Here is a 25,686-nt window from a genome sequence, read left to right on the forward strand (position 1 = left end):
CCTCCAGCTTACTATGTGGGTGGGGTGTTAGTGCACTGGTCACGTGAAAATGTGTGTATCCATACAGAGAGGGATAGAACATGAGTGTTTATATTAGCGGCGGCTTTGTCCATAGTGTGACTCACTGGTTAGATATGAGACCTCCCATCACCATGGCAGCTCATGTCAGTGAGTGGTGGCCCCCTCAACACACTCAGGGACATGGGAACATCATCATGTCCAATATACCAAAAGAAAGGCTTAGGGGCCTTAAGTCTGTTGTAAATATTTATGGATACACACTGGTGGTGTGCTGTGACATTGTTTTTAAATTACAGTTTTTATCGAGCTTTTGACATTTCAGCTCCATATAAGTCTCTTCCTGTATGTCTCCCTCTCTCTCCCTGGCAGAGTTGACCCTGGGCCTCAGAGCGACCCCCTTCAAGATGTCCTCCTCCAGCCTTACCTACGGATCCTCTTTCAAGGTAACTGTAACCTGACCTGACAGATAGACCGGGAGTGATGACCATAACATAGCCTGTCAAACAGGAGTTTTGCATGTCATGCCTATAGCAGCTATCAATGTTGGACTGTAAGTTGAACAGTCATGGTTTACCACTTGCCTTGAAGTTTCAATTGCAGCTTAATTTTATTGAATTGAACACCAACCCAAAGGCCCCTAAAAGCAAGTGCCTCAGGTGCCGATAGAGAGATTTTATAAAAGTGTACACTCCCTTTCACTCAATCACCACAGAGCTTTTTCCTTAATGGAAGGAGGGGGGAGTAGGCACCCTGAGGACACAGACTCTCACCCTCGCTGAGAGGTCAGGGAGAGAGACTCCCAAGGGCGCAGCAGTCTAAGGTACTGCATCTCAGTGCTAGAGGCGTCACTATAGACCCTGGTTTAATTCCAGGCTGTATCACTACCTGCCGTGATTGGGAGTCCCATAGGGTGTCGTCTGGGTTTGGCCGGGGTAGGCCGTCATTGTAAATAAGAATTTGTTCTTAACTGACTTGCCTAGTTAAATAAAAAATAAATGAGGGGTCACATCTGTCCTTGTATGGTATGATAAACATACAGCGAGAGTAAAGGAGAGGGAGGGATGTGCACTGGGCACTCTTCATTCTCGTTTTGTCTCATCCCTCCTGAGATTCATCTCTAGCCACTCAACTAGACAAGGACATAGATTCTTCATCTTTTCTCATACCGTAAAAAAACCCTGATTGGTGGAGAGTCATCAGGTTCGTTGATGATTGGTGCTGATGTCTCCAGTCAGATGGGTTAGTTGAGGGAAGAGACCACCCAGGCTCTGCAGTGCCCTGACCTCTCAGTGAGGGTGAGACTCTGTCCTCAGTCTGCCTACTTTCCCTTCCTTCCATGAAGGAAAAAGCTCTGTGGCGATTGAATGAAAGGCAGTGAATGGAGGGTAAGGGAGAAGTGTAGTCAAGTTTACTCACTCATTAATTGTCCTGTATTCCACCCCCCCATGAAGGGTGGGGCAGTAATCTGATTAGGGGATCAGGGCACTGACTGGTTTATCAGGGCTGTGTTGGGAGGACGCTGGCTGGGCTTGTGGGGGGGGTAGAAAAGGTTTTGCACAGAAACTGTCTCCAGCAGTTAACGCTGTAGTCACACAGATGCAGACAGATTGGTGGGTCTTACACACAGACAGACTGAGCCAGTCTGACCGAGGAAGAGGCAAGGCGGCATATAATCATTCTGCAGAAGATGAGGTGTATACTTGACTGAGCTAAGCGTCGTCAGGACAAGTAGGTAACTACGGTGGAGAGTGAAATATGTCTGATGTATTACCATTTTATTTCAACTTTTCCAAATATCAGTGGTGAATTTTGGTACCTCATGATTGTCATGGATAGAACCACTGCATACCGGTACGTCCACTTTTATTGTTTACAGGTATTAAAACCATGTGCTGTGGTTTAGAATGTGTACTGCTGTAATCCACATGGTTTGTGAATAAGATCACAAGGCCAGTGTTCATTTTTGTGTAGACACACTGGGGACTTTTCTTTCAGCCCAAGACACCAGCATGGTGTATCAGTTACTGTTACTTAAGCCCTAAATTGTTATTATGCTACTAATGCGATTGTAATACAGCTCTGTCAGGGTAGGGGTTAAGCCTTTGAACTTGACACATGCTAGCAAAGTGTAACACGCTGTACATTCTGCTTGCTTTGGCATGTTGCATTAGCATATTAGCGGGTAGGTAATGCAGATGCAAACGTTGCTGAACAAGCAAGCAGAAAGAACACTGGTACTGACTTTCGCATGAGGTTTCATGTCTTCTATGATTACTGTGAGTATGGAAGAGCCACCGGTGGGCCTCCACTCTTTCCCTGGATTCTGAAAGTGAGCAGGGTCCCTGAGTTATCCTCCCTCTGGGAGCTGCCGTCAGGCTTATTCTGGTTATTAGGCAATCGTGGAAATTGCTCTGCTAATGCGATTGTGAGAGATGCTGGCAGTCGCTGTTTTCACTCTGGGTTAGCATCAAGCAGGGGAGAGTTGGGCTGCTGCACTGTAACTCTGCCCAGGTCCCAGACCCCACCACCTGTCCACACAGTCTCTCGGGCCCATGGAAGTTCAAGGGTGCGTTACAACAACGTTACCAGGACGATGGATTGGCTTCCAGTGCCACCATCAACAGGAACTGACAGTGAGCCTCATTCAGAGTCCTCTTTCCTCTATAGGAATGTAGGGTTGTCTGATGTATACACTGATGGAACAGTCCTATTATGGATGTCCTGCAATCAGAGATTTATGACAAGAGGGTTGTTTTGGATTAGTTGGTCTTTATTGGTGTTTGGTAAATGAGGCTACAGACTGTGATCTGTGTGGGTGGTCCTCTGCGCCTCTCTGGTGGTCTGTCTTCAAACCTTATTACCATGATCACCCCTATACACAACCAGTTACTTAATGACAGCTTACTTTAGGTCAGATAAGCTTTGAGACTGGGATAATGCAGATTGGGTAGCATTGAGTCTTACAATGGGCAGAATAATAAAAACGCATCAACTCTGAAGAAAGCGAGCAAGAAGCATGTGAGGGAGAGGTAAATTAGTGATGGTAAGTAGAAGGACATTAAAAAGAGGAAGCATTAAGGATAGAAATGGATGGTAAGTAAGATCGACAGATGGGTAAGTAGGGGAGAGAGGAGAGAGGACAGAATATTGAAAGCGAAAGTACAGAAAGGCAAAGGTGAAACGGAGACTGAGGCTAAGTGAAAGTGAAAAAGAGGGAGTGTTGTAAGAGTTGCTGCCACCCACCCGCTCATCTCTGCCACCCACACGTTCAGGCTGTCTGCTGCCCCCGTGCCCTCGGTTATAAATAATGCCATCTCTGTGGCGATGACAGACAGGCAGTAAGTAGCTTTCCCGTGAGCATGGAGATCACAGCAGAGCCTTGGGTCACACTGGCAACACTGTAGTGGGTTATTTGGCCACGGTCCCACAGTGAATGATTAACTGTCAGTCCTGCCCCCTCAGTCAAATAGCCCACTAATCTCCCTATTGGCAGCACAGCCTGAACATGCTCTCTGAAGATAGGTTACCCCCAACCAGCACACATGTGCCCCATTGTATGAACTTTGTAGGGGGGGGGGGGGGGGGGGGGGGGGGGGGGCTCTGCCTATTTTGGAGATGATCCTGATCTGTGGAGCCATGAATGTCAGAAGCAGTGTGTTCCTGTTTTATCCCTGGAGTTTTATGGCCATGTGATTTAAAGCTGTGCTCTAAGAGCATTTGTCCCATTCTGCTGTTCTTCCCCCGGGGGGGGGGGCAGGGTGTCCCAGCCAAGCTGCTGACTTTTAGACACTCGTAAATAACTACAGTGGGGTCAAAACGGCCAAAGACATTTTCTCGTCTCTGAGACACACGGAATTAATGTCCATCTGATTCACACAGGCGTGCCTTGGGGCATAAATACAGACACTTGCAATATTAAACATATACAGAACATCCAGAGATATAGAGAACATCCACACATGAACTCGCTCTGTCTCCGACTCTTCTCGCTCTCCCTCTCCAACACACATGCTCAAATATGCGCAAAAAATATATAATAATAATAATAATACTTTTTACAAGCATGCACACACACACAAACCTTGTCACATTGTTCAGATGCCACTCTGTGTGTGTGCCAGACTAGGGTGATGTCCCTGACGGAGACTGACCCACTTCTCCTGGCATGCCTTGCCACAGTTTCTATGGCCGGCTCGCTGTTCCTGGAGGCTGCTCCACTCTCCATTAAATCCCAGGAAAACAACACTCTCCAGGGTCATACAGTGAATAAACCACCATGTCAAATGAATAAAACTGTTTTCTTTTTTTAATGATTGAGTTACAATTCCTTGTTTTCAGTGAACAGAGTTTAATTGAGTAGCTATCTGAATGATATCTCATTCAGTTGTAGCTTTATTACTTGGTCAAGCACCATTTAGGCGTGTGTACCAGGGGTAAAGAACAGCTTTTCATGCAGAGGGCATAGTTGTGTTGCGCTAACATTGTTCACTTGATATACTGTAATTTGAGCTATTTAAAATGATTTGATTCGTGCACACCTACAGTTCCGTAATTGGTATAAGCATTTGATACACGTACACAAACAAACACATACTGGACTCACACGTTCTCATGAAGACAGACTATTCCGCTGTCTCAAAGCATTCAACTTGACAGATAAAGCACTTGAAGCATGCACAAGTAACAGCAGCTGGTCCGATCACTGTGATATTCTATCAGCAAGTTCCAAAGCAAGCACACAGCAGAAAGCAGCTGGCCTTTTGCAAGAGCCTTCTGTACAGCCACGGTCAGCTAGAATCAGGTTTTCTATAGCCCAACGCATTCACCACCCTCGGTCTCTCTCTCATGGCTCGGTGTGCTTCTTTGGTTCTACTTACCCTTGGTGGCCTGTCCTATGACCTGACCCATGCAGCTCAACTGACTCATGATGTCAAGCCTGAGAGGCTAGCTGAGCCTTCCCAGTTGGCCATGCCCAAAGCCCCAGTCGCCTGCCAATCAAGTTGTAAGGGACAATGCTCTAAATAAAAGTTGAGGGAGGGAGAGAGCGTTTCTGAATTGGTGCCACCAGTATTCCTCCTCTGGCCCCCACTAGTCCCACAGGCCCTGACTGGCTCAGTGGAATAATAGACAGGGCCAGTGATAAATAGACGCGTCTATGGCACCTGAGGAGAAAAAAAGGGGGTGGTGGCCTCTGCTGCCTTAGAAACTGTATTCCGTGCATGCTCATTGGCTGTCTGGGACCAGGTCCCTGAAGAGTGGAGATTGGTGGGGTGTATAAAGAACGAGAGTTGTTTTGGAGGGTTTCTATAAACAGGCTGACTGAGAGAAAGCCTACTGTCCTCTTCTCCCAGGGGATACAATACTCAAAAACTCAACACCCAGCCCCCGATTTAGAGCCCGATTCCAGTACTTGGTTCCTAGCGCTGAGTTGACAGTGAAGGTTTTGCATCTCATTGTAACAGTATCAGACCTTCAGTGTGACTGGTGATATTGAGAGCATTTACCCACCATGCCTGGTGTGAGCGTAGACTTTCTGTCGGCCTCAGAGGCTCTCTGGTGGGCAGCCCAGACAGCCAATGTGCGCAGTCTGATCTGGAGGAGGTGATCGGGGACCTGCTCGCCCAAGAGCAGGCTGAGGAGGAGGGTGAGTGGACCTGCTACCCCAAGAGCAGACTGAGGAGGAGGACGGTGAGTGGACCTGCTACCCCAAGAGCAGGCTGAGGAGGAGGAGGGTGAGTGGACCTGCTAGCCCAAGAGCAGGCTGAGGAGGACGGTGAGGGGACCTGCTACCCCAAGAGCAGGCTGAGGAGGAGGGTGAGTGGACCTGCTACCCCAAGAGCAGGCTGAGGAGGAGGACGGTGAGTGGACCTGCTACCCCAAGAGCAGGCTGAGGAGGAGGACGGTGAGTGGACCTGCTACCCCAAGAGCAGGCTGAGGAGGAGGACGGTGAGTGGACCTGCTACCCCAAGAGCAGGCTGAGGAGGAGGACAGTGAGGGGACCTGCTACCCCAAGAGCAGGCTGAGGAGGATGGTGATGGGGGCCTGCTACCCCAAGAGCAGGCTTAGGAGGAGGGTGAGGGGACCTGCTACCCCAAGAGCAGGCTTAGGAGGAGGGTGATGGGGGCCTGCTACCCCAAGAGCAGGCTGAGGAGGAGTGTGATGGGGGCCTGCTACCCCAAGAGCAGGCTGAGGAGGAGGGTGATGGGGGGCCTGCTACCCCAAGAGCAGGCTGAGGAGGAGGGTGAGGGGACCTGCTACCCCAAGAGCAGGCTGAGGAGGATGGTGATGGGGGCCTGCTACCCCAAGAGCAGGCTGAGGAGGAGGGTGAGGGGACCTGCTACCCCAAGAGCAGGCTGAGGAGGAGGGTGATGGGGGCCTGCTACCCCAAGAGCAGGCTGAGGAGGAGGGTGATGGGGGCCTGCTACCCCAAGAGCATGCTGAGGTAGGAGGGTGATGGGGGCCTGCTACCCCAAGAGCAGGCTGAGGAGGAGGGTGATGGGGGCGGTTGTGGGACGGCTACAGAAGGCTGCGGAACGCGTGGCTCCTCTCTCCACAGCTCTGGCATCTCTGCAGGGGGAGAACCTGAGGCTGCGTATCCAGCAGGAGAGGCTGGCCCGCCAGGTGGAAGCTCTGTGTCAGGCTGTGGAGCTGCCTGAACCCCCAACTTACACAGCCTCTGTCGCGGAGCCCACACTGAATGACCTCCAACTTCCACCCAACACACCCCTCATCCCTAAAACGCCTGATGGGCTAGACTGGGAACCTGAGGCTGTCCCTGTCCCCCACCTTTGCCACACGTCGCTCTTCCTCCACCTCCTCTCTGATAGGACTAGGAGGCATCTCACGCAGCAACAGCATGGTACGCCTCTCTCTCTCTGGCTGTATGGACCCCCTCCCGCCATCATATTTATCGGCGTAATTTCCAGCCTTTTACTCTTTACTGAGGCTCTCTTCCCTCTTTGACACCTAGGTTTTTTCCTCTGATCTGAAGTCTTGAATGACACATTTTCCCATGTCTTACTGGTACTAATGAACATCTGATCAGTCTAGGTTCGTTTATGGTTTTATTGGCTGTACTAGTGCTCCACTTGACAGCTTCAGTCTGCAGATTAGAGCACATTGTAACCAGCCATCAACACTGACGTCTCAGTGTTGGTTATCATTGTGTTGGAGGTGTATTTACCTGAAACTAACCGGCTTTATCTGCATGCTTTTCTGTCGTCCCTGCTTCTTTCCTCCGGTCTTTTTCCACGATCCATCATGAGGACAATTCCAGCAGGTTATTTTATCATCCCACATCATCCACAATCCAGGACCTTTTCTCTCACTCTTTCTTGCCAGCTCCCCTCTCGTTGTCTCAGTGTGACACCTGCATTTGTCACTGATGTGCTTTTATCCCATTGGGTGGATGATGGGGTTAGTTAAGGTGCCCTGGCAGAGTATTTATTTGTGCATGTGTTCCTGTTTGTGTCTGTGTTCTGTCAGGGGAAATGTGTCAGGGGACACACTTCCTGTGCTGGGAGGAAGTATCCTGTTTGCTGTCATTTAATCTTCTAGGTAACAGCCTGGTCATGATGATAGCCTCTGGTCTACTGCCGAAACACTGGGCTCCCTATGGTTCTTTGGCACTCTCCTCAAAAAGAAGTCCCAAACATTGTTGGACTTGGACTACACTTCAATCTATTAGAAACTCCTTACCTCTACTCGTCATTATGGGGTATGTGGCTCAGAGTTCGCGCTTTACAGTGCTCCTGGTCAGATACTGAACAAAACCCATCTCTGATGGTTCACAGCCAGGGTGTGCTCTCTGATTTACATCTCAGGTGTGGAACAGCAATGTCACACCATCAGGCCCCCTCTGGTCCAGACCCTTTGTGATTAGGGCACTAGTAGATTGGGCCTGACATGCTCCTCAATCTTCTAGAGGCAGTCAGAGTGATCTTGAACCCTGCAGCCTGCTGTAGTCCAGGTCAAGAAGGTCAGCTCTGCTCTGTTATGACTGGGGTAAGGGGAAAGCCAGCCAAGGAGCTGCAAACTTAGAGGCTCTCTTTCTGCCCTCTGTTACTTACAGTTGAAGTCGTAAGTTCATATGCACTTAGGTTAGAGTCATTAAAACTAGTTTTTCAACCACTCCACAAATTTCTTGTTAAAAAACTATCGTTTTTGCAAGTCGGTTAGGACATCTACTTTGTGCATGACACAAGTAATTTTTACAACAATTGTTTACAGACAGATTATTTCTCTTAATTCACTGTATTGCAATTCCAGTGGGTCAGATGTTTACATACGCTAAGTTGAATGAGCCTTTAAAGAGCTTGGAAAATTCCAGAAAAATGTCATGGCTTTAGAAGCTTCTGATAGGCTAATTGACATCATTTGAGTCAATTGGAGGTGTACCTGTGGATGTATTTCAAGGCCTACCGTCTTCAAAATCAGTGCCTCTGCTTGACATCTTGGAAACATCAAAAGAAATCAGCCAAGACCTCAGAAAAATATTGTAGACCTCCACAAGTCTGGTTCATCCTTGGGAGCAATTTCACCTGAAGGTACCACGTTCATCTATACAAACAATAGTACTCAAGTATTAACACCATGGGACCACGCAGCCCTCATACTGCTCAGGAAGGAGACGCGTTCAGTCTCCTAGAGATTAACTTACTTTGGTGCAAAAAGTGCAAATCAATCCTAGAAAAACAGCAAAAGGACCTTGTGAAGATGCTGGGGAAACTGGTACAAAAGTATCTATATCCACAGTTAAACGAGTCCTATATCGACATAACTTGAAAGGTTGTTCAGCAAGGAAGAAGCCACTGCTCCAAAACCACCATAAAAAAGCCAGACTACGTTTGCAACTGCACATGGGGACAATGATTGTACTTTTTTGAGAGATTTCCTCTGGTCTGATGAAACAAAAATAGAACTGTTTCGCCATCGTGATCATCGTTATGTTTGGAGGAAAAAGGGGGAGGCTTGCAAGCCAAAGAACATCATCCCAACCGTGAAGCACAGGAGTGGCAGCATCCTGTTGTGGGGGTGCTTTGCTGCAGGAGTGACTGGTGCACTTCACAAAATAGATGGCAAACAGAGGATGGAAAATTAAGTGGATATATTGAAGCAACATCTCAAGATGTTCAGTCAGTCAGTTAAGTTAAAGCTTGGTCACAAATGGGTTTTCCAAATGGACAATGACCCCAGGCATACTTCCAAAGTTGTGGCAAAATGGCTTATGAACAACAAAGTCAAGGTATTGGAGTGGCCATCACAAAGCCCTGACCTCTATCCCATAGAAAATGTGTGGGCAGAACTGAAAAAGTGTGCGCGAGCAAGGAGGCCTACAAACCTGACTCAGTTACACCAGCTCTGTCAGGAGGAATGGGCCAAAATTCACCCAACTTATTGTGGGAAACTGAAACGTTTGACCCAAGTTAAACAATTTAAAGGCAATGCTACCAAACTTCTGACCCACTGGGAATGTGATGAAAGAAATAAAAGCTGAAATAAACATTCTCTCTATTATTATTCTGACGTTTCACATTTTTTAAATAAAGTGGTGATCCTAACTGACCTAAAACAGGGCATTTTTACTAGGATTAAATATCAGGAATTGTGAAAAACTGAGTTGAAATGTACTTGGCTAAGGTGTATTTAAACTTCTGACTTCAACTGTACCTTCTAATGGTATTAAACACAGCTAACACTGATAGGCTCTGAAACCTGCTGACCTTTCTGCTGTTTTGGTCACGAGTGACAGTGTTGTGTGTGTGTTGAGGACATTTTAAGGGATATTGAAGGGTATTTATTTGGTATTACCTCTAGTTATTCAGATGGGCTGGGTTCTTAGGCCCAGTAATGCTGCCAGTTCAGCTGGTCCTGTCCATCAGCCTCTCCAGACCCAGGGAAGCTGTTCTCTTTGAGTTCAGCCATGTCACAGATGGATGAGTTGGGTGCATGGAGGCTGACCTTACCCAACCCTTACTCTTCACAACAAGGTACTATATAGATACACTTCTGTCTCACCAGCTTACATAACCTAGTTTTGTAGGTCTATAAAGACACTCTCAATAGCATAATGTTAGACACACCAAACACCCTTAGCATATGTCCACTCTCACGCTCATTAAAGAAAACTGAGTACCCATCTTTTTTCCCAGCGTTTAATTATTCATCATATATGCAGTTCTGTTTCCCCAGTGCAACCTAGTCCTATGGGTCTACAGACACTTTTACACACTGGCATAGTGTTAGGCACACCAGCCACTCTGAATATGAGGTCCATTCTCATGTTGGGAGACCTAGAGAGACAAATAAAATATTTCTTCCTAGGTCACAATAACTGTTACCCTAATCACCAATGAATTCTATAACCATTTACGTTGAATATGTCCTCTCCCTCACCCTTAACCTCGCCATGGCCACACTCTCTTCCAGTGAGGCATTGTTTGTTTGGCAGGGCCATCTCAATAACATTCCACTGCGGTCAAGTGGCTCTCACTAGGACCTGTCCCATGGGTCAGACCCCTGAGTTTCAGTCCAGACCTCTAGAACCAGAGGCCACCCTGGATCACACTGGGTGGGCACCCTCTCCTTGGCTAGACTCTGAGAAGAGCGAAGGGGTGGAGGGTGTGAGCTGATGGGGACAGTGCCAGCAGTCTGGGGCTAAAGCTGGACCTGGACTCTGTTACAACAAAAGCAGCAGTCTAGAGGCAGACCAGCCAAGCCTCTGTAGTCTGCAGAAGGCATGTGGCACCATATGGAAATCTATTCAAGATGTCTATAGGCTTTATGGCCCCTTAAAATACACGGTTAAAAAGCCAGACAGTGGTATCTTAATGGAAGACTATGCTGTGTTTATGTCCATGACTCATCTCCTTTCTTCGCCTGTCAGCAGTGAAGGCACACAAAAACCCTACATCTCTCTCCTGTCTGTTACAGCACTGACTGGGTGTGCTATCTGCTTCTGGACAATGTGATTGTGCTTTTACAGTGCTGTAGTGTGTATAGTCCTGTATCCTGTGGGAGAATGGAGCTGGCGTCTATCCTACATAATTTACATTAATGCAGCTCTCTGGGCCCATAGCCAAAATGGTGCTTTACCCCTGTGACATGACATGAGCCCTCTCTTCATGGAAGCCTCGTACAGTTTAGACCGACTGAGGGGGGGTCAGTCAGAAGGGGTCAGTGATGGGTGAGCTAACTGTTTGGCAGGATACCGTGCCCCTGCTGTATAATAATCCTCACTCTCTGTGACAAAGACTGAATAGCTGGAGGGCCTGGGGAGGCATGAGGGTGTGAAAGTGTACATGTTCCCCCTCCCACTGTCAGAGATTCCAGGAAGTTTTTTTGAAATCCTCTGGTGCTCATTCCATCCTAAATGTCAGCAAGCCTCTGTGTCTTTTCTGTAAACACAGCTGTAGGGATTGATGCATTGGAAGCCTCCCTTTTTTGTCTCTCCCCTGGCTTGGTGTGTCCTGGTCCTATGGTTTCTCATCAGCTGGGGAATTGTTTGAGTATGATTGACCTCCAACGCTAATGGGCTTTTGTATGTGTTTACCTGTGCTGCCACTGACATTGACCCTTAGCTGAGGATAAAAAGTTGGCCATGTTTTTCAGTCTAAAATGGATGACAATTCTCATTTTAAAATCTGTATAACCTGAAAATAATTCACAATTCCCTCATAGATGGCCTCAGAGCCCGTGTTGGCAGTGGAGCCCTCAGTGCGGGTGGCCTGCTGTCAGCCCCCGGCTGCTGTACCCAACGGCTCCTATGCGCCACCTCGGGACAAATTTGAAGAGTGCTCCAGAAAACTGACCGCAGAACAGCTGGCCGCCATCGACAATGAGGAGCTCCTGGATAAAATGGTACTTTCCCCTCCCCATATCACACACGCACTTAGTCCTCAAATCCCCAGATTTGTTGGAATCTGGTGTTGTTTATGTGTATTAGTGAGGGGTTAAATCTGGTCTGCTGGGAAAATGTACATTTGGAATGGTCATACCCTTACATTTCTGTGTGTGTGTGCGTGCACTACACTGTGTATGAGTGCGTGCACTTACACTGTGTATGAGTGTGTGCTGTATGTGTGTATTTGGAGCTGTGTGACAGAGTTTGTCTGAAGACCGACCCCTCTCATTCCTTCCACCTGTCCTGTTCTTTCCCACAGCTGGATGAGTCCAAGGACTTTGAGGAGAGGAAGATGATCCGACAGGCCATGAGAGATCTGCGTAAGAGGAAGAGAGGTGAGTGAGACCACAGCCAGACTAACCAACCCCCTGCCCCTTCCCCCTCTGCAACTTCTAGCACCTTGCCCTTTCTCAATCTCTCGCTCTCTACTTACTTGACCACTCTATACCTCAACCTCATTTCTTTATTCACTGCTTTTTTCACTCTACCTTATCCATTTCTTTGTTATTTCTTCATATTTTTTGCTGTCTTTTCTCCATCATTGTCTTCCTTTTATCATTATTTTAACTGCTGGGTCTCTGCTGGTAGATGACCTTCATCAAATCTAGTCTGCATTATGTACCTGCCTCATCTCTCGCTATTTCCATCCTCTTCTTTTCTGCTCTTATTTTCACATTCTCGCATCCTGCTCTCAGAGGCCGAACTGGGATGTACTCAAGAGGAAATAGGTAGGAACGTCCTTTGTGTTTGTGTGGATTATATTAATACAGTATGCATCCGTTTTTGTCATTTGTCAATGGTTGTATCCCCTCATTGTCAACAATACTGTCCTACCAGTGCTGTTATTGTGCTTGAAGCTCATCATTGAGTTTTCTCAGTGATACACATTGATCATGAACTGACCAGCAGAAACCAAGGACATGAGGAGCCTGTATGGTGGACAATGAGGGATATGCTAATACATCTGTTAAAATGCATGAGTCACAATGTTTGTCATGATGTCATTGCCACAGGGCAAACACACCTCATGTTGTTCCACATAATGGCTGGCTGGGTGCATAGTGCTGACTGTTCTTTGACAGTCCAGAAAGGACTGAGAACTCTGTGTCAGAGAATGTTCCTTGGGCTCAGTAGCTAAGCAGCCAGTTCATCCCTGTATTGCCCTTAACCCCGTAAATGAGAGACCTGAAGAATATAGTTCAGTGATAATGAGAGTTATTCGGTGAGTCTGGTGCTTAGGAAGGTAAATGGACAGGTAAGACTGCTAGAACCCCCAAGGCATCGGGTCAGTACTGGTGTTATGGTATCAGTGTGTTGGACAGCATTTAGTAGCCTTTCTATGCCAGTATCTCAGCGACCTGACGTGACGTTCAGAGTCTTTGTTTGCACTTTGATATGTTTGTCCAGCACGTGCTCCACCACAGCCTGGGGTTGGTTGTGTTTGGCTTTCACCTGTGGGTGGCTCTGTGTTCATAGGCTTTTGATGATACTTTGGAAAGAATGTTGAAATGTACCTCTAGCTTTGTAGCAGAGAGAGTCTGTCAACTTGAGTGCCTTCCTCTCCCTCTTTTTCCACTGACACTCTCCCTCCCATCCTCTATCTCAGACCAGAGAGAAAAGGAGCGGGAGTTTCGTCTTGCGGAGCTTCGGCAGCAGAGAGCGGAGCATACTCAGAAGGGTCGTACGGGAGGAGGAGCTGGAGAGGTGGTCATGAGGAAGGTGGAGATGTCAGCTGATGGCTCCACCCTCAGCCAAGTCACCAAGACAGACCGCTTTGCCCAGTCTGGTAAGCCAATCATACACCATGTATTAGGCTGACAACATGGCTGACATATTTGGGCAGTACACTATCCCGTATTTAACCGTGCATGATCTTCCCAAGTCAGATGAAATACTTCAAATGTATTTCTATGTTTGTGTGTCTAGGTGATGGCAGCAGGACAGCTCACAGCACCATCATGGAGGCCAGTTATGTGAAGAAAACAGACGGTGAGTCAGCACATCTGCCTCCTCCTAATTTAAATCAGCATTTTCATCATCGTCATCATTTGATTACTATCACTCTTTTTTATCCATATATGGTGTTGTGTGGTCTCACCACTACCTCCCTGTGTTTTCTAGTGGGGACAGTTCAGTCCAAGTCCTACAGCTGCTCCTCCTCTACCTCCAGCAGCAGCTCCACCAGGAAAGTGGGCAGGTGAGCACTGAACCCATAGCGATACAATATAATACTGTGTTCTATTGAATTCTGTGTCTTTAACCCTCCTTCTCAGCAACCCCTATAGGATTGACTGACATTGTGTTGAACGGTCATTTACCCCTTCTCTCTCTTCCTTTCTTCTTCCATCCATCAGTGTGTTTGACCGCGAGGACGACTCGGTGTCCCGTGCTGCAGAGCGCCGGCAGGCAGAGAAGCGCAAGGAGCTGATGAGAGCCCAGACTCTGCCCAAGATGTCCGCCGCACAGTCCCGCAAAGCCATGATCGAGAAACTGGACAAGGAGAGCGGAGGGTGAGGATATAAATGACTAAGAATAGTAAAGAAGGAGAAAAAGTCAATACTAGCATAAACCAATCCCCCTTCTTCAGGCCAGGAAATAAAGCAGTTGCCAAGGTGAACACAGTCCAGCGCTCAGCTAGCTGCATGGTGCCCAATGCCAACTCCATCAAACAGATGCTCCTGGACTGGTGCCGCGCCAAGACCCGCTCATACCAGGTGAGCCAACCCACAATGGCACCGTCCTGAGTGTCCAGATCTGAGGCGTTCACACTTTAGTTCATCCTGGTATGAGGGTTAGGTCTTTTATATAACCCCTCTACTGCATGCAAAACATTCTGCCATGTGTTCTCTGTCAGCAATGCTGTGTTCTCTCACATACTCTGAAGTCTGTTGGGTGACCATTGGCTCATGCTTTGTGATTGAATCATTTCTCTCCTCCTCTCTTTCCTCCTGCAGAATGTGGACATCCAGAACTTCTCGTCCAGTTGGAGTGATGGCATGGCGTTCTGTGCCCTGGTCCATAACTTCTTCCCAGAGGCCTTTGACTACTCCTCTCTCAACCCTGCCAACCGCAGACACAACTTTGAGGTGGCCTTCAGCACTGCAGAGTGAGTACACACATACACAAATACTTACACTTGTAAACTGTACGTCATGCAGACGCTCATAGATTTACTGAATGTCATGTCTCGGAGTATAACATTTCATCAGAACTTCAGACCTGGGGTAAATGGAAGCTTCACTCTTGGCGTTGCCCCGTGGCCATTTACAGCAGAATGGACCAGGATCTGAGTGCACCATCTTCTAAACTTCCTCCGTCCCCAAGACCATCAATCGTCTGACCACCCCAAGGCTCTGTTTTTGGGGAAGTAGATCCACTGTAGCTGTCTAACCAACTCTTTGCCCACCCATTGAACTCAAAATCAGTCAAACATCTTGAGAACCCAAAGACAAACTACTTCCCTCGCCTTTCTCTTCCCAAAACCAACACACTCCTCTTTCTTGGAACAGATTTGATCCCTCTATTGGGTATGTTTGTTTGACCTCTGTAAGATCAACACTGAGCTGCCAGTCTATGGATTCCTCAGGCTCAGCAGTACAGGACCTCTGGGTTCTCACCACCCTCACCCTTGCTACCACCTAACTACCCATCCACGTACAGTAGTATGACTGTCTGCCTGAGGGAGGAAGAGAATGTGTATCCACAGAATTCAGCCTTTTGGATGCATCAGAGTCACCTGTTTTACTCAACTCACTGTGTGTCAAGGGGCCTACAGTGAGAGGGTTGTGATGAGCCTGGGCCCACTGCTCAGTTGTATCCTTCCTCTCTCTCTCAGGTCAATCAAGTCAGCTTCTGGATCTACTACTACTATGTCCTGTACCTCTAAACCTCCACTCTCCATCCACTCTCTCCTCTCAGAGATGCTCTCCTCAGTAACCGCTGTGTGACGTGACCCTCCATCCACCAACCCTGAACTAAACCAGGAAACTCCTGAGACTGACCCCTTCCCAACAACCACCAGGTTACTACAGTACAGGAGGAGCACTCGACTGACTGCCTCCCAGACCCATCTCCTTCCATCTCTCCTTTAATCTGTCCATCTCCTCTTCCTCACTCTCTCTGTCACCTCTTCTTTTGATGAGGTCATGTACTGTCAACCTTTGCCCTGTCACCCACCAGTGTCTGCTGAGTTCACCTGTTACGACCATGATGACGTAACCACCAGATTGCCAAACACGTGTTCCTCCTAGCTACCCCCACAACCCCCTCTTTGTCACTCTGCTGCACTGTCACTCCTTTCCCTGGGCACCAACCTCACCCCCTCCTCCCCCACAACCTGCCAGTGTGCCTCAACTGAACCCCTCTCACACACTCACCACCAGTGTGTTTCTCTTCTAGGTTCACCCTGTGGTCCATGTCTTTGTGATTGTACAATTCTTGTTGTTTTTTCCTTGTCTCTTGTTTTTGTACTGGACAAAACAAAACCAATGTTCTATGTTTGATGTCCCTATACCCCTATGTCCAAGTCTTTTGTCTCAGTGCACAGAACAAACAAAACGGCGCCTGACGCTCCATTTTCCATTTTGTGTCTGCGTGTGTACTCGCCCATATGTGTCACGTTGTTCATGAAGCACGTCAACTCCTGGATATGTCTTTCGACACAGACAATGTAATGTTATGGTTTGTTTTTGTCTTTTCTCTCTCCCTCTCCACACCCTGGGTATTCCTCTTGTTTGGCTGCTCACTGCTTCTCTCTCTCTCATCCTCCTTCTTTCCTTCTGTCTGTTGACTTATATCTGTACCTTCTCGCTATATATTTTCTGCACTTTTTCTGTCTCTCTCTCTTCCTCCCTCTTCTTTCTCATACCCTCTCTCCCCCTGCTCCCTCTCCGGGGTGCGGGTGCAGGAAGCTGGCTGATTGTCCCGAGCTGTTGGACGTGGAGGACATGGTGCGGATGCGTGAGCCGGATTGGAAGTGTGTGTACACGTACCTGCAGGAGTTCTACAGGGGCCTGGTGACCAAGGGCCTGGTTAAAACCAAAAACTCTTCCTAGAGTCACACCCCTAGGACCCCAAATGCACTCATGGTGAGAGAGGGAACAGGCCCACGGCGGAACCTCACGCTGGTGCTGGGGGTTTATGGAGTGGGATTGGTGTGAGTGGGAGATTCTCAATTGGGGAAAAGTCCATCCTTTACTCGACTCCTCCGTCCTCCTCTCGGCCGTCACCCGGAAACCGATAAGTAGTCGCCATATGTAGGAGAGTTTAAAAAAATGTAATAGGTGAAGGGAGGAGTTTAATCAGCTCCTAGATTGCCTCCTCCGGCGGAGGGTACCGAAGTGTTTCCTGCACGGAAGAGTTTTGAAATCTACCTCGTCCCCTTGAATCAGCCGTTTGCTCAGAGGAGAAAAGCATGCATACATTTAAAAACGAAACGCTACTTATATCTATAAACATTTATTTTTACCACTTTACACGTATTTTTGGGATTCCTCTGCTGTAAACGTAATCTTCCTACTGACGAGCTAGTCGAGGAGTCATTTCATACAAGCACATTGGTTTCTTCTCCTCGACTCCTATTCTCGAATACCTTTGACCTTTTTCAACAGGAGAGGATAGAGGACAGGATGCGAGGAATTGAGAACCCAATTGAGATTCTCCCAGTGTGTGACTGTGGGTGTAGGAGTTCATGTTGTGGAGTGGGGAGGTGAATGGCAGGATCAACAACAGTTCCACCGGAAATACCATTAACCTACAGGAAGTCATATGAAGTGGTAGGAAGTGTTGGAGTGTGTCAAGGTAGAGGTCAGAGTGCAGTTTTCTCCACCCTGTGAGCCTGGTGCTGGGGTCCAGAGGCCCAAACATGGACTGTGAGTGTGTGACTGCACTCAGAGCCAGGCTCCAGCCAGGCAAAGGGCCAACCATCAGCACTCCCCATCTGCAGAGCCACACTTTAAAAGGAGCTGCCACAACACTGGAGTGGAAACAGAGATTGGAAACAAAGTGGAGAGGAACAAGAAATGTCAGACCTGTGGTGTGTGAAACATGTGTATCATCTCCTCTCATTTAGTGACTTCAGAATAGTTTTCTACTTAAAGCCTGGTCAGTTTATAACAGCCATCGCTGAACTTAGCTCTTCAGAATCGAAAACATTAAAGGGGAAACTTAGAGTTTTACAGTGTTGACATTTGTCTCTCTTTGAGGGGCTAGGTTACCATCTGCTGTTTTAGTAGTTGTGCTCACTCAGTCTCCCACCTTGCAGCTGTTTCCCAGAGCTCTCGCTCCCCTGCTCTCCCAGCTGGGCAGCTCGCACTGTTTTAACAGTCAGTCAGCTGCAGTACTGTCAGTGATGAGTAGTTTATCAAGTGTGCCACCCTGTGGTTATATGCATGCATTGCACATAGATTATTTTGTTTAGCTAATGGCAGAATGTTTGGAATGGTCTCTGTACATCTCCTAAATGTATGCCTATAATGCTTTTTTGAAACTAATTCTTTGTAGAGGAGCTCCCTTGTGTCTGGTTAGTTTGGGTGGATAAAAAAGCTGTTATGAGAGCAGTTTGTGGAGAGAACATAATTTTATCCTTACCATCACTCTGTACATCTTTCTCCATCTCCCCACCGTTCCCTCTCTCCCTTTCTCTGTCTCACCATATGTCTCCGTCCCCTAGGGAATGTGCCAACTGTATGCCCCTGTTGGAGGTAGAGGACATGATGATCATGGGGAGGAAGCCTGACTCCAAGTGTGTGTTCACCTATGTGCAGTCACTGGTCAATCACCTGCGCAGGCATGAGATGAAACTCGCCAAACTCCAGGGCACCAACCTCTGATCTGCTCACTGTGTATCTTCCCCCATCACACCCCTCTCCTGAGCCCTGGTCCTGAACACCATCCATGTCCCAAAAGACAGCAGCCCTGACTCTGAGTGAGGGGTGTTACTGATTTGCACATCTCTGATGGCCAACAGGGTGGGGAGTGTGTAGGTGTTGGCATCCGTCTTATGATTATCTTTGTTGATGGTGGTGGCATGCCAGACAGATAAATTCCCTTCCTCTGAACATATTTGTTTAGGCTGTGCGAACCTTCCCGTCTTAATAGAGCATCTTTAAGCTTTAATTTATATTTTATACTGATATTTAGTTGTACAGCCTATCAGTCATAAGGCAGTTCTATACATGGTTTGGAAGTCTGAAGATTTAGCACCAACAAAACCCTACATTAAATGTACATGAGATAGGAATTTTACTGTATTCCCTCACCCACATTAATGCCTACATTTTTTTGTTTTCTGTGACAATTGCAAAATGTTACTCAAGCTGTTGACGAGGATGAAGAAAAAAAATATGATATGAGGCATTGTTAATATTCCTTCAGTCCCCACTCTGGTACTGTTAAAGGTGTTACCAAATCTGCTAAACACATCTATTTGAATTGTTTTAAATAGTGCTTGGTATGGAGGGATGTTAATTATTATTTGGTGGGTGCTTATATTTATCCTATTACACACACGTACAAGTATTTATTAATACGCATGTGTGAATTAGATTATTTTTTGCATATCACAACTCTCCCTGAGACATCCTCATGAAAGTGGGATCACGGCCAGGGTCTGGACCCTGGACCAATTAGGATTAAATGCCTTGCTCAAAGGATCAGACAGATTTTTCACCTTGTTGGCTCGAGGATTTGAACTACCGACCTTTCGGTTACAAGCCCAACACTCTAACCCAGGGATGGGCAACTCTAGTCCTCAGGGGCCGGAGTGGTGTCACTTTTTCTCCATCCCTATCAAACACAGCTCATTAAACTAACTGTATTCTGTACTGAAGATCATGATTAGTTGATTATTGGAGTCAGGTGTGTTTGCTGAAGCAAAAGTGTGAAACCAATCAGGCTCCCAAGGAATGGAGTTGTCCATCCTTACGCTAACCACTAAGCTAGCTGCTGCCCGATGTTATTCTGTAGCTGGCATTATGAAATTGGCGGATCCGTCTATGCAGCACTAACGTAGCAGGTGTAAAGAAACGCATGAGAAGGTTCTACAGAAACCAGAAGCATCTGGTTCAGGCTTTGTCTCTTCTCTGCTTTTCCCCTGAAAACGGTATGCTTCCAGGTTCTGCCGACCAACTGAAGGTGATGCAAAACCGATATCTGAATCTACAGACTCACTGAGGTTGAAGCCAGACTAGGTTGTGATAGTAGTTGTGAAACTATAATTGTGTATTTACACCACTCAGAATATTTACATAATGTTGGTCTGTGGAGAAACACCAGTGTTGAAAAGTAGGTTCCAAGTTCCTCTCAGACAGGTAAAATCACACATTGGTGTTTCTAGATTATCACACCTTTTCTCCTTGTCCTTGCCGCTGTTCGCTACATTGGGATCTAAAAAAAATCTTGGCATGGGGTTGTCACATTCACACTGCCAGCATCAGCCCACCCAGCAAACACATAGAAACACACAGCTCTTTAATTATGCTTGGGTAACATTTTTGTTGGTGGTCATACCATATGCTTTGAAGTTTTGTTTCATGAGTCCATCTATGAAAATGTTTGTACAGGCTATAGGTTATGGTAATGTCAGTATTTGTGGGCTCCCGAGTGGCGCAAGGCACTGCTTCTCAGCTCTAGAGGTGTCACTACAGACCCTGATTCGATTCCGGGCTGTATCACAACCAGCCGTGATTGGGAGTCCCATAAGGCAGCGCACAATTGGCCCAGCGTCGTCCGGGTTTAGTCGTCATTATAAATAAGAATTTGTTCTTAACTGACTTGCCTGGTTAAATAAACATTTGAATATGAAAAGGTTTGTTAGAGGCCAACCATCAAATGTATTTATAAAGCCCTTCTTACATCAACTGATGTACAGAAACCCAGCCTAAAACCCCAAACAGCAAGCAATGCAGGTGTAGAAGCACGGTGGCTAGGAAAAACTCCCTGGAAAGGCCGGAACCTAGAGGAACCAGCCAACTTCCCTTCTCTAAATTCTTGGGCCCAATGAAAGCTGGCTTTCAGCTCAGTTGATTATGACAGACAGGAGAATATTAATGATAAAGGCTGAATGTACTTTATTGCCCATGTATATTTTCTGAATTCTAGCTAAATAAAAATGTTATGGTGTCTTTATGGTTTTAGAACTGGTTTTGATTTATTTCACTAATTGAGACTAGAGAAATGTACTAAATCTAAATTGTCACGTTTCGTAAACAGGTGTCGACTAACAATGAAATGCTTACTTATGGGTCCTTTTCCAACAATGCAGAGTTTAGAAAATATGGTTACGACAATTTAATATTCCGCAACCAGAAAGTTTCCACAAACTAGTTCATCCTGTACATACATGCTTGGACACAGTCAATTCAATGTTTCTGTACACCACAATGAATGTGAATTAACAATTAAACCAATTTAAGAAACAGTGTGTCTTCTACTCTGACACTTTTTTCCTGTGTGTGCGCACGCAATGGGAGTTTGATTTTAAGATGGACATTCTACAAATGGGACATCATACAAAAATATTGAAAGTTAAACTTTTTGTTTTACAATTGTCATCTCATCACTTGAATCCCCTTGTGTGCCTAAGCCCTACCCACCAGGACACATTGCATCGGCCCCAAGCCAATCAGGAGATTTTACAGCCAGGGGCGTCATTCAGTTCCACAGCGGACAGGAAGTCATTAGACACACGAGAGAGATTATCAGAGGAGAGACCCCTTAAGACACTTGACACAGTGGTAAATCATACACATCACCTGAAAAAATGGACAAACGGAAGATCAAAATTGTGTAACCTTTTCTGATGCTACAGAGAGACAGTTACCCCAAGTGCTGAACCAGGATCTGCTTGTCCCGTGTTCTGATCCCAAATAATTATGTTATGAGTTACAGAAACAAACTGGTCATGGACCAGCACTGGAGGAGAATAACCCTGTCTGTCCAGGTCCACACAGACTGCAGACTTTACTGCTGTGAGGATTACAGGTCAGAGTGCTTGGCCTCTGCGTCAGAATCTGAGGAAGCGTTGTCTGCGGGGGTTGCTTTGAAGGGGCTGTCCTTGGCGGGGGAGAAGCGGAACTCCTCTGGGACCTGGTCCTCAGCCTGAGCCTTCTTGTAGAAGCCCAACTTCTCCAGTAGCTCGTTGATCTCAGAGCGGGTCATGTCAGACAGGGCAATCCGCTGAACAGGGCATATACATTTAGGTGAGATGCCTATCCTCACAAGAGCTCTCTATTCTTCCACAAGCTGTAGCATGCACAGATGAGTTTGTCATACAATTTCTGTGCAGTAGTAGGCCCACCCTTTACATGCATGCATCTCTAGATAAGTAAGCCTGCAACATTTATGACCAATCTTTCATTAACCATTATAGTGCACTAGTGAGAACCTACACTAAATCATTAACACCAGAGATGTGTTAAAGGTACAGTAAAATGTCTGTTTCAGCAGCTCACTTACGTCCAGCTCTTCGTAGTAGTGGTTGAGGAGGACAAGCTCGGGGTCAGCCCCAGGGATGTGCTTCATTACCAGGTTATGGCTGGGATGGCATGAGTCAAGGGTTACAAACAGAGTCAAACAAGGAAATGCAATGCAAACACAGTGCCTGCACACAGTTGACGGGTGTCTGACACCTCAGGCCAGGACAACTTCCTTCACGCACCAGTGCCCCTGCCTGCTGTCTGTCATCACACCAGCTAGTGAGGAAGTATGGTCATGTACAGCTTGGACTTTGCTCCAGCCTCCATACATGACAGGGAAATGCATGAAGCACTTCAGTTATGAGATCACTTCAGGAAAGTCTTAGATGCTGGAGCTGTGACTGCTTCAGGACAGAAAGCTATCTGCAGGGTAAAGGTATGGCTTTCTTTATGGCTATCAGCATATATATATATATATATATATATATATATATATATATATTAGGCTTCTGTCTGCAGAAATAGCTTTCAATTACTTGGTCAGATGACGAGTACAAATGTGTAGTAAGTTTAGCTGCTGTGTAACTTTGTTTTCGTTACTACATTTGGTAGCGCTTAACATCAAAGGGGCAGTTGCTACATTCATTTTTGGACTTATAAATCAATTATATATCTGCCATCAATTATATGTCCACCATTGATTCTTGAAGAATATAACTTAAATAAATTAGCTTAGTTGAACTGTCGTACCCCATCAGAACCCAAAATCAAAGCTTGTTTTACTACAATGTTTGTAAACAAACACCGTTTAGCCTCAAAACATGGTTAAAACTATCATTTTGATATCATGGATGGTCAATGGAGGGTACATTTGATTGGTTACAGTTCTCTAGCCCCATCCCTCAGCTTTTTACCAGAACAGTGGTGAGGTTACCTCTTATTGTTTCAACTGCGGATTGGCCCCTTACATAGTTTATAAAACAGTAAGGCTGTTAATGATTTATTCTGAGATGGTTAAATCAGTTAAACGTTGTCAACCAGTGCATGGCTTCCACATCACGGCAGAGGACCTACCTACCACACATTGGCTATCACAACTCTGCACGTCTGCCATCACCAAAATGAAAGGATACTAAAGAGGAATGTCCTGGGTCACAAAGGCTTTGACCTGAGGGGTTGAATAGTTGATGGTTAGTAACTCTGCTTTGTTGAGCAGGCAGTGATATTTCTGAGCATTTCATCAATTGCAAAATAACAATAATACTGTACATATACAGAGAGGACTGTTGATAACAATAGGCCTACTTAAGCGCTTACCTCTCTCAGCCTGTTCAGCTGTCATCCACCGCAAGACTGAGAAAAAGGTTAAGCAGGATAGTGGTTATAAATCCCACCAGGACAGGAGCAGGGCAGTGGGTGACTGACTGGGTATGATTCAGACCCAGGTGGTCCTCCTGACCCATTAGTACTGTAGGAGTCAGGACTATCACCAGATAAAGGGACTTATCGCACCATCTGGGCACAAGTGAAGCACTCACTGTCTGAAAAACATGTTGCCTCTTGTTGAGATACCATAGGCCTATACTATATTGTAGGCCCTATGTAAGAAAGAGTTCCAACTGGCGGCCGCGGATGGTTGAGCAAAAAATAAGCAATTTTATTTTCATTGTTGGACATAAAGGACTAAATCAGCTCCAAGTGATTTTAATTTGGGAAATCTGTTCCCAAGTATTCCCACGCATTATAGAGAGACATGATCGTCGTATACAATGTAAGAAAGGTTTCTAATTATTGTTAGTGAAATATATATGTTTGGGTTTCTTGCGGTCAATTTGCAGTCTACATATTATTTGTAATTATGTTATGGACCCCCAACCATCTGCTCAAGAAAAAAAGCCTTGGCTGAATCTAGTTGATGATCCCTGCCCTATGTAATGATATTTTGTTTAGCCCATGGGAGAGGGATGTGATTTGCACATCCATGGGTACATAGATATGTGGCCAAGCTTACAGCTCTGCTCTAAAATTCATTACGACCTGCTGATAGGTAGGTATCCCACAGGTAAATGCCAACTTGACAACACATTTTTCACTCAAAGATCCTGGAAGGTGTGATGCACCCTGGATGATATGTTCTCACAATGAGAAGAATGTCTGAAAAGGGCATTGTTAGTCCACTGTAATTTGAGGTCTCATCTTGCAGCCACGTTGACGTAATTCACTGGCATTCTATTGTAACACAGAATGATTACAGAGAATAGCCTATCATTTAGTCCTATAAATGCCCATGAGTCTCAACCCATTAGAATAGTATAATGTGCAGTGGAATCACTATTGCAATTAATGTTATTTACCAAAATGTTTGATCAAAAGCCAATAACATGGATAGACACCCATAGGAGCAGATGCGAGGAGGGTTTAAACTTTTCATTCATTCATTTTCCTCCTCCCAAAAACCTACGCATGCGCACATAGGACAACAGTTAAGCTACCCAATATTTCCCTCAAAACGAATCAAAATGTATTGAGCTATACGTGTATCCAATAATACCAAAACATGATCCATAATTATATCGACAAATATGTTTATAAAAGCCTGCTTCTTATTCATTATTGTTATCTTAGGCTACTTGAAGTGGCTTTGTTTACGAATCTAATTGCAATTGCGTTAATATTCTTACTCAAGCCTACCTCCACCTTCGCTTTTGCGAGACCATCCAGTTTCTTCAGATCTACATCATAGGCCGACACACAGTTAAGGAGGCTGACGAAAAAGAAGAACCACATAATTTCCTCTGATTGCAGCACGTTGGGGAGATTCATGCTTTAGAGCAGACGGTCTTGGTCGTTCGTGTCGCTCACCTATTCTGCAAACCTATCGTTACTTACAGTAGGCTATACTTGAATAGCAAGATGTAGCAGGCTAGCTGTGGTGATGTTCAACTATGTCATCTCCGGATCCTATGCCACGTCAAACGCTTTTCTGCTGCCTTTGGAGAGGGCGGGGGAATGAACGAACTGCTTCTTAAAGGCGCAATCTGTAATAGTTTCTGCTGTTAAATTGTTAAATTAATGATTGCCATAGGGCTGGCTAGGCTAAAATATATACCTATAATTTTCAAGAATATCAGTTTAGCAATTGTCGAACAGTTTCCCCATTCCTCATTTTTACAAACAAAAGTGTCAGGGTCAGACTGTTGAAATTACTGATTGTACCTTAAAACAGAAGCTCGTTGGTAGATAAACAAGGTAGAGCTGGAAAACAGCCACCTCAGGTTGCACTGCACTGTGGCTACACTGCATGTGCCCTGGAATGAATTAGAAGAATGTGTTTCGCTAAATATGATC

General features: G+C 46.2%; 3 protein-coding genes across 12 annotated transcripts in view; 2 read left to right on the plus strand and 1 right to left on the minus strand.

The window, feature by feature from the left end:
• smtnb (smoothelin b) overlaps nt 1-21,326 on the plus strand; it is a 65,444-nt gene extending 44,118 nt beyond the window's left edge. For 6 of the 10 annotated variants that reach the window (XM_036935923.1, XM_036935921.1, XM_036935927.1 and 3 more), the window contains 11 exons: nt 391-464; nt 11,701-11,880; nt 12,183-12,258; nt 12,619-12,651; nt 13,530-13,709; nt 13,850-13,912; nt 14,045-14,120; nt 14,278-14,433; nt 14,511-14,637; nt 14,878-15,029; nt 18,594-21,326. In XM_036935923.1, the coding sequence (XP_036791818.1) occupies nt 391-464; nt 11,701-11,880; nt 12,183-12,258; nt 12,619-12,651; nt 13,530-13,709; nt 13,850-13,912; nt 14,045-14,120; nt 14,278-14,433; nt 14,511-14,637; nt 14,878-15,029; nt 18,594-18,753 (1,277 nt within the window). In that variant the 3' untranslated portion in view covers nt 18,754-21,326. The other 4 variants (XM_036935922.1, XM_036935929.1, XM_036935928.1 and 1 more) reach the window with 4 other exon arrangements.
• On the minus strand, nt 20,971-25,343 carry LOC110536078 (selenoprotein M-like). Its single transcript, XM_021621617.2, has 5 exons — nt 25,030-25,343; nt 23,656-23,691; nt 23,472-23,506; nt 22,379-22,457; nt 20,971-22,099 (listed from the first exon to the last, which is right to left on the minus strand). The coding sequence occupies exons 1-5, from the start codon at nt 25,159-25,161 to the stop codon at nt 21,899-21,901; spliced, it is 483 nt and encodes a 160-aa protein (XP_021477292.2). The 5' UTR covers nt 25,162-25,343; the 3' UTR covers nt 20,971-21,898.
• Nucleotides 22,490-25,686, plus strand: part of LOC110536079 (inositol polyphosphate 5-phosphatase K) — a 45,476-nt gene continuing 42,279 nt past the window's right edge. Inside the window, exon 1 of the mRNA XM_036935930.1 lies at nt 22,490-22,774. Within this exon, the coding sequence (XP_036791825.1) occupies nt 22,699-22,774 (76 nt within the window). The 5' untranslated portion in view covers nt 22,490-22,698. The remainder of the gene's footprint in view (nt 22,775-25,686) is intronic.

This window comes from Oncorhynchus mykiss, chromosome 11, assembly GCF_013265735.2.
Source record: "Oncorhynchus mykiss isolate Arlee chromosome 11, USDA_OmykA_1.1, whole genome shotgun sequence".
Classification (NCBI taxonomy): domain Eukaryota; kingdom Metazoa; phylum Chordata; class Actinopteri; order Salmoniformes; family Salmonidae; genus Oncorhynchus; species Oncorhynchus mykiss.